Source organism: Octopus bimaculoides, chromosome 14, assembly GCF_001194135.2.
Source record: "Octopus bimaculoides isolate UCB-OBI-ISO-001 chromosome 14, ASM119413v2, whole genome shotgun sequence".
NCBI classification, from domain to species: domain Eukaryota; kingdom Metazoa; phylum Mollusca; class Cephalopoda; order Octopoda; family Octopodidae; genus Octopus; species Octopus bimaculoides.
In genome coordinates this window covers 43,038,084-43,048,197 of record NC_068994.1, presented here as the reverse complement: position 1 = coordinate 43,048,197, position 10,114 = coordinate 43,038,084, and the positions used below count along the sequence as shown (strand labels likewise).

The 10,114-nt window shown below is 31.8% G+C and overlaps 1 protein-coding gene across 11 annotated transcripts in view; it reads left to right on the top strand.

Moving 5' to 3' along the window:
* Positions 1–10,114, top strand: part of LOC106879395 (protocadherin-18) — a 110,617-nt gene that overhangs the window by 30,118 nt on the left and 70,385 nt on the right. For all 11 annotated transcript variants that reach the window (XR_001410625.2, XR_008265550.1, XR_001410626.2 and 8 more), the window contains exon 2: positions 4,648–7,088. Coding sequence is in view for 8 of the 11 variants with exons in the window: in XM_014928930.2 (XP_014784416.1) it covers positions 4,698–7,088 (2,391 nt within the window). In the remaining 3 variants the exon portion in view is untranslated. The remainder of the gene's footprint in view (positions 1–4,647; positions 7,089–10,114) is intronic.

Here is a 10,114-nt window from a genome sequence, read left to right as displayed (position 1 = left end):
ATATATATATATATATATATATATATATATATATATATATATATATATATATATACACACACATACACACATATGGATAAAGGAATAGATTGATATAGATAAAGATATACAACTTAAAGAAAACAGCAAAAGTTTATGGGATGAAAGACACCATTTTACTTATGTTTCTTCCCAAGATAATATTACAGATAATATTTCAATCAATACAGCAAATCCTCTTTCAAATTTCTTCTGATTGATTATACCAGATTATGAGAAAAATATTTTATATTAATCAATAAGGGAGCTAGGTTTCCAAACTACATTTTATGTAAGAGTAACATCCAAAATCTTATGAGTATCTGCATTGGTAACAACAATAATGGTGAAACCAGGAGAATTTGTTAGGTGTCAGAAAATTTATTGATGTTTTAATGCTGTAGCTTATGGGGCTACAACTCTGCTGAATCTTTATAGCTCAAAATGCAAGCTTCTTCTACTGTTCACGACAAACAAATTTATTGATACCATGTATTTAATTAATAACATAGCTTTGTAATAGATTACCTCCATGGCTTAATCTGTCAGGACCATTGTAAATCAATCAACTCAGGACTCTGTGTAAATTATCAGACAAGTGAGTATAAACTTATGGTCAAGATCTTTAATACTGTTGAAGAGCTGACATCCTATCTAATGCTGGTTCCATAAAAAAAAAAATGGCACTTGGTACTTTCTGTAAAACAGATGGTGTTAAGAAAGACATCCAGAGATAGAAACCTAGTCAAAACTGAAACATGACAGTGAGATTCAGTCCTCTGACTTGTTTATGAGAGCAGTAACTGAATAACAATTTGACTCAGAGTGAAATAACCTGATCTGACTTGCCCTGCCCTTGCTCTGCCACAATGGGAAGTGGATGTAAAACGACAATGATGATGATGGTGGTGGTGGTGGTGGTGGTTGTTATATGATGTTAAGATGGTAAATAGATGTTTTTCCTGTTTTCCAAGTGAGTGACATGGTTTCTACAGCTTGGTGCCCTTCCTAACACCAACTACCCTGCAGCATATACTTACTGGCTTTTTTTGATTTTGTGCCACCAGCTCTAGTAAGTCCATCATACATTTTGCAAGAGTCAAAGCCCCTGGCAGAGGTTAGGTAACTATATGCTAGGTGATAAGGGGCAAAAGATGAGTAGGAGTACGAGAGGAGAGGCCAGAGCAGAACAAATTTCTTGATGTAGAGAAGCTACATGACTACTCACCTATTAGAAGAGAATGGGAGTGATTGAGTGGAACCAGAAAGTTATGAAGATGTGTGTAGGAGATGGGTAAATGTGCTGAACAGCGGAATAGTAATGATGAAACAGTAGACAGGAGAAGGATGTGAGAGGGATGATGCTGTTTAGGTTGTAGATATATTGTGGGGAAGAGGTTAGTTGTTTGTTCTATGTATGTATCTGTGAATGTGTGTGCATGCAAATGTATGCGCATCTGTGTGTGTGTGTTTGTTTGTGCATTTGTGTATGTGTATGTGTGATTGTATGTTTGTGCATGTGTGTGAGGGAAGGGAGAGTGTGTGTATACACTGAATGAATGAATAAGTGTATATTTAAATTATACAGAATCTTACAACAAATTTTTATTTTGATTGTTTAGTTTTCTTAATGTTGAAGTCAGGTAGGCATTCATTAAGAGAAGCAATATTTCTCAACAAATTTTTATAAAAATCATATTTCTTTCATTAAAAACATTAAGGGATTAAATACTTAAATGTTTAGACAGTCAAGTATTTAAAATTATATGAGATAATATTTTAGAGGGAAAAAAATATCAGATAAATAATTATATATTAAACTAAGTTAAAGTTACAAATCAATTTTTTTTTTACATTTAAAAATCTAATTCAATATATATCTAAGACATGTCTCTAATTTAGCAGAACTGAGTTTTTGCATGTTAAGTAAACAAAAAAAACAACAACAAAAAAACAAAAAAAAAATAAGGAGGAAATGTTAATGTTGAAAGCTTTCTAGACGTTCTATTTTAAGGGGAAAACTAGATACTGTAACATCATTCTTAATGGTAATTTATTTATAAATGTAATTCTTGTTTTTTTTTTTGTTTTTTTTTTGCAAATAGTGTTTTTTTTTCAGAATACATTTATAGTGCTGCATACAAATATATAAGCACACACACACACATACACATACACACACAGACACACACACACACACGTGTGTGCATGTCTGTCTATGTGTGGGTATGTATATAAGTATGCATATATGTGTCTGTATGTGTATATATATATGTGTGTATGTATATATATATATATATGTGTGTATATGTATGTGTATAAATATATATATATATATATATATATATATATATATATATATATATATATATATATATATATATATATATATATATTTATAAATACATATATGTGTGTGTGTGTGTATGTATATATATATATTTATAAATACATATATATGTACATATGTCAATATCCATAAATATATATATATATACATACATATATATGTACACACATATATATACATACATATATATGCATACACACATATACATATGCACACACATAAACATATATATGAATATATATAAGTATATATATATGTATGTATATATATATATTTATATATATGTATATATATATGTGGGTGTGCATGTACGTGCATAAAAGAGTAAATAGAAATTACATACAGTATACTAAATAAATGTACGTTTAGTGTCATTTTAAAAATATAATCTGCAATTAAATCACTGTATCTTCAGTAGCTGATAGTGAGGAATCAGCCGCCATTTATGTTGTATCTATTAATAATCTCAGCAACTGAAATTTTTATGATTTAATCGCAGATTATATTTTCACAGTAAAAGGAAATATATGTTTGTTAAAAATATTATATGTGATTTCCATATACAAATTTATTTAAATAACATTGTGTTGGCACATTGTTAAGAACTTGCTAGCCGTCAACCTAACTCCATGTAAATAATTTTATTTCACTTACACGTATTTGCATTTTCATCAAATGATTTGTTCCTTCTAACTTCAGTAGTTGAGAGATGATCTGAGCAAACCTGATAGTTTGAATATATGAGATGTATGGACCAAAGATTCTGTATTTATATTCAAACAGATTATATCTTTTAGTACAGTGATACTACATGTATGTTTGTTTAGTTAAATATATTATATATAATTTCATACATACAGTTATTTAACCAGCAACACTATGTTGGTCCCATATATTTATTTATGTATGTATGTATGTATGTATGTATGTATGTATGTATGTATGTATGTATGTATGTATATATGCGTGTGTATGTGTATATGTGTGTGTGTGTGTATGTATGTTGCAGTCTCTTTGCCTTGTCTTTGCGTGATAATTGTAAGTGAATGCCACCATCATGTAAGTGGTATCCATCATTTCTAGTCTTCCGTGAAAACATGTCTGGGCATGGAGGAAATGTTATCTTACTTGAACTAGAGATGGGTTTGCAACAGGAAAGGCATCCAACCATAGAAAATCTACTTCAACAAATTCCATCTAATCTGTGTAAGAGTGGAAAGGCAGACATGAAAACGATGATGATAATGATATATATATTTATATACTTATGTATTGCATCGTGCAGCTGACAAGTAAAAGTCACCTATGCTGGTGATACATAAGATACACCCATACTAGTGACACGTAAAAGGCACCCATGCTAATAATATGTAAAAAGCACCCAGTACACTCTGTAGAGTGGTTGGCATTCAGAAGGGTATCCAGCCATAAAAACCAAGCCAAAAAAGACTGGAGCCTGGTGCAGTTCTCACACTTACAAGCTCCAGTCAAACCCTCTTACCCATGCCAGCATGGAAGACAGACACTAAATGATAATGATGATGGTGATGATGATGATGACGACGACGACGACTTACACACACACACACACACACACACACATATATTACACACACACACACATGCACAAGCTCACTAAATCTACCTCAAATTACACATTATCATCTTAAAATGGACAAGAACACAATTTGGTTCTCGACTCACAATGCATGAATATAAGATGAGATGGTCAAAGCTGGAATACTTTTGATTGGTAGTCTCTTCAATCAGAGTTGAAGAACAATATCCTGTCTATAGAAAAGCTGCCATTTAAGCTAACACCATTATTATTCTATTATAAAGCTTTATATTGTTGCTCTGTCTGCTAGTAATGACAATGAAATATCCTTCAGATGACATCTATTGGCTAAAAGGAATAATGAAGTGAAAGCACATTGGATAATGAAGTCCATGATACACGGCCGGTTAAAAGACAACTAGTCATAGCCAGAATGCCTTTGATCACAAATCATTCCAGTCATGGTTGACCAAGGGTTACACCTCTTCCTTTAAAAATGTTAAAGATTTGATTAATCTTCTAATTTATTCTTTATCAAACTTTGCCTTTCACTCTTCTAAAATTGATAAAATAACATAACACTTAGTACTGAAATCAATTTATATAATGAAAGCCAGTTGTGAATAGAATTATAAGAGAAGACTAAGATGATATTTCTATTTATTGTAAAACATGAAATCACTTTTTATTTATATTTATTTTTTTTTATATATATTTTCAGATTCCTTTCCTGTCAGAGGATTATGAAATGCAGTTGTGATAGACTGAAGCATGGATATGCTGCTTTCATTTCGCATATTGTTTTTTGTCTTGCCCTTCTCTTTTTGTGTGGATCTTATGTACAGAGTAGAAGAAAGCAAGAATGCCAGAACATATTTAGGAGACATAGCCAAAGATTCTCACTTGTTAGATAGAATACCAGTTCAAGTTCAAGACCAAGTGACTTTTAGTCAGCTGCAAGGTGGGTCTCTCAAGACTTTGCAGTTGTTCAATGTTACTAAAACTGGAAAGCTATACACAGCCCAGTCATTAGATGCAGAAAACCTTTGTACATATAATACAGAATGTTTTAAAATGGTTGACATTGCAGTAAGACAAGAGGAAACATTTATAAAGATACTCAAAGTAAAGATTTTAGTGGAAGATATAAACGATCATTCTCCAGAATTTCCTCAGGAACAAATCAGTCTTGAATTTTCTGAGACTGATGGAAAAGGAACTTCAAGCTTGATACCCAATGCTATTGACAAAGATGTCGGACTCTTTAATTCTCAGATAACATATCAATTGGAGGATAGTTTGGAAGAACCTTTTACCTTATCAGTTTCTAAGAGAGTGGATGGCACAGCAACACTTGAGATTGTTTTAAAGGAAAGACTTGATAGAGAAGCTAAAGACTCTTACATGCTGCAGGTTGTTGCTAAAGATGGAGGCTTCCCTTCAAGAAAAAGCATTTTGAAAGTCCACATAGCAGTTAATGACGTAAATGACAATAGGCCAGTTTTTCCTCAAAGCATTTATAACATTTCTATAAAAAACACACACCAAATGAATGTTCCTGTACTAACTTTGTCAGCAACAGATTTGGATTTTGGAAAAAACAGTAAAGTTTCCTATTATTTTAGTTCCAAAATAAGCGATGTTGCCAGGTTATATTTTCAACTAAATAAAGAGGATGGTAGAATATACTTGTGGAAAAAGTTGCCTGCTGGACAAAAGAAAAACTACAAATTGTTTGTGGAAGCAAGGGATGGAGGCCGACCTCCTCTCAGTTCCATTGCTTTGGTTTTTGTTAATGTGATCAACCAACAAAATAATGCACCGGAAATAGATATAAATTTTGTGTCAGCATTAGTAGATAATACTGCTACAATTTCAGAAAAGATTAAAGTTGGAAGTTTTATTGCATTTGTGAAAATCATAGATAATGACTTTGGACAAAATGGAGAAGTTTCTTGCGATCTTCACCATGAAAAATTTCAGCTTCGAAGTCTAGCATCAAAGGAATATAAAGTAATATTGAAAAGCCTTGTTAACCGAGAGGCTGAAGATCATTATGATATAAAAATTACATGTGAAGATATGGGCCAACCACCTTTGAAAGCTCAGCGACAATTCTCAATTCAAGTAATGGATGTAAATGATGTACAACCACAATTTACAAAAAAAACATTTAAATTTTTGACTTATGAAAATGAAGAACTAAATTTTCCTGTCGGCTTCATCAATGCTACTGACCCAGACTTAGATTCAGGGGGTAAATTATCGTATCATTTAGTTAGTGAAAACAAAGATAAAATTCCATTTCAGATTACAAATTATGGTTTTATTTCAACTATTGAGTCTTTGGACTATGAACAGAATAACAACTATAAATTCCAGGTCCTAGTAAAAGACAATGGAAATCCTCAGTTAAACAATACAGCAAATGTTATTGTTGAAGTTATGGATGAGAATGACAATGCCCCATATTTCACTTTTCCTAGTGTTAACCCTTTCAGTTTGGATGTCTACTATCACCCTCAAAGTGAAAATGATATCACAACATTAAGAGCTTCAGATAGAGACAGTCGAGAAAACGCTTTCCTCCATTATGAAATTCTTGGAGGAAATGACCGACAACTGTTTACAGTCAACCCTTACACTGGAGCCATGTCTTTCTCTCGCACAGTTTACCAAAATGATGCTGGGTTATACAACCTCCAGTTAATTGTCAAAGATAGTGGTACTCCAGTTCTGTCAACATCTACAGCGCTATCCTTGACATTGACAGTTAGTAATAAAACGTCCAAAATGTTCACTGCAGTGAATACACAAGCAGACAACAGGATACATCTTAACTTAGTTATAGTCATAACACTGGCAGCTGTGATTGTGTCAGTGGCTGTTGTTGTGTCAATCATTATTTGTATTGTTCGATGTCACAATGTCAGGAATACTCAACATATAACTGAAACAAGCTCACCAAACCAATCAAGGAGTGAAAAAGGTCACCTTATTTCACATGCTAATAATTTGACTGCGCTAACATTAAATTCTGATGAGACAAGAAACAGTACAACTGCTTCAATGATGTCAAAAACACAGCTCTACCAGGAAGATGAGTTGCCAGTTGAATGGAATAATTTAAATGCAACAAGAAGCTTGCCAAGAGCTGCACAGGTAAATTTTGACAACTTATTTTAATCAATTAACCATATTTTAATATTAAGTATTTTGAGATTTCATTTTTGAAAATTTTCACAATGTAGAGAATTTAATTTCAAGCATAATTTCTGATTTGATAATTTAAATATATATCTATAGGGACTTTAGACATATTACCTTTAAATATGCTAATTCTTTCCTTTTAGTTGAGATTTAAATTTATTGATTAATTTTTTTTTGTTTTTTGTTGGGTGAGGAGGTGATTATAAAGTGTTGTAAAAGGGCTGGGTTTATTCCATTCAATGATTGTGAAGATTAGAGGCTGATATGTCCCCCAAAGTCAATATAGGAAGTAAGAATGGAGTACATTTCTACTAAAGATGATGTGATTCAGAATTCATTTCATGTGCTTGATTTGTGTGACACTTTAAAGTGTTCTATTCATAAGACACCTTCAATTCATATTTGTTTAAAAAAAAAAAGCAGTACTATGAAGGAACTAACGAATAAGATGTTCAACATAAAATGATATCAGATGTTATAAGAGCCAATTAGACAGCAGTAATAGATATGTAATTCAGATCCTCTCAGTGTGCTTGTTTTCTTTCCTTTTTGTCTGTCTCTAATTAATGCATATTCTATCTTACATTATTTTAAAATGGTTTATTTGGTTTTCTTCAGAGTATTCTAAAAATAGACATCCTAACTCATTGCAAATATAATCCTATTTAATTCAACTCTTGGATTGCTTTAGACTTGTTGCACTATTAATATTCCAGTCTAAATATATTCAAATGATCTACAAGGTACTTTACTTCGATTTTAGCTTGTTAGTTCTATACATCTGCAGGCATTAAATTTGGTTTGGGGCAAGCAAATCTCAGCAACTTCACAGCTGAACAGTTTGAGAGATGCTGCTAATGAATACACGACCAGGATTTCATTACTTGGTCATCACTATAGGAACAAATTTATTCTGTTTAAATGACTACAAGCATGTAAAATAATGGAGGTTTGCAATTTTGTCCTTATGTCTGGTCATACATCAAGAAAGCATAGGAAGTAAAGCATATTAACATTACAACAAATACTGAAATTCTTTTGCTTCTCCTACTTTACTACTGTGCTGAAATTATTCAACATCAACTAAAAATTCTTATCTCTTTCACAAAAGTCTGTAACTACCTTTGATAACTACTTTCTACGATGAAACTATTAGTCATATAGCAAACCAGAATAACAAACTTATTCAAAGATAATCAAATCTGCTTGCCTGTCCTACAATAGATCTTTGAAAAACATAATTATTTGATTCACCTGTGTCAATATTTCAAGTTACAATATCCCGAAATAGGTAAAGAATTAATGAATCTACTTTAGACACCATTTATACAAAGTAATCAATAATCAGGATGGTAGATGTCTTAGAGACAGTAAATAGATTTTTGTCTCTTGTTTCAACTGATGTTATTTAAAAATTTCTTAGATTACCTATAGTAGTAGCAGTTGCCTGCTCTAATGAGTCTTAACTGATTTTATATATATATATATATATACACATACATACATACATACATACATGTACACACACATACATATATATGTATATGTATACACACACACACACACATGCTTGTGTGTGTGTGTCATGTTAATCCATATAACATAGACTGAAAGCATTTTGTTGGAGGTTGTAAGTAACATGAATATAGGCCAGTCATTGTCTTCTAAGATGTCACTGCAATCTCATAGTTTTAAATATCCATTATTGCTTCTTGAATATGTCATTGGCCTATATCGAAAGAGTTATCAATAATGTATGCGTGTGTGGGAGTATACATACATGCATACATACATACATACATACATACATACATACATACATACATACATGCATACATACATATAAACATACATACATGCATACATACATAGATGCATACATACATAAATACTTACATACATACATACATACATACACATATATATATATATCTGTATGTATTGGGTCATCCCATAAATAATGCAGTTTTCTCAATTGCATGAACTAAAAGTCAGAGGGGGATGGGATAGACTAATCCTGGGTTTGATTTGATTGACTAAATTCTTCAAGTTGGTTTGCACCAGCATGGTCACAGTCAAATAACTAAAATAAATAAAAACAAAAAAGTAAAAGTATTTAAGATCATGGGATGCCACAATGTTCATGCACACATGCACTCACACACACACACTCACACACACACACACACACACACACACACACACACACACACACACACACACATACATATACATCTACACATGTACGTGCATGCAAAATGAAATGAATATATATTTCTTTTAAAATGTAATTTGTTCTTATAATTTTAACATTTGAATTTACTGTTAGAAATTAGTAAACATTAAATTTCAATCTGTCATTCTATCAATGTCTTTTGGTGATAAGCTTTTGAGCAACATGTTTTCAATCACATTTATTATATCCATCATGGGGTATATGTACTGTGCGTGCATACATGTGTGTGTGTGCAGTGCATATATGTGTGTGTGTGTATATGTGTGCATATACATATATGTATCCATACATAGATATGCATATATATTTATATATATATATATATATATGAATTTATGCAAATATTCTATAATTATAAACATAATTATAACCAGGGGTCAGCTAATTGCTTCACCACGCACCAAATTTAGAAATAGGAGTTAAAATGCCTTTTCTGCTACCATAAAGATCTCCCAGACAGTAACACACTGTTTTACGTAGGCAAAAGGAAAAAAATAATGAAACCACATGACTTAGATTAGCTACATACGTGTTTCAAGATTAAAGTAAAGTAATATTTATTTACTTATTTCCCATCTTCAGTGCAGCATTTCGAGATATAAATTTGAGAGTGATAGAATAAAATATGTACACGATCAAGCGTCATCGCATAACCGATATTCAACCAACACTTTCAAAAATATACAGCTGAATGTGAATACGTATTTATCCTTAATGTCCACATGTGTGTTATGAATAATCC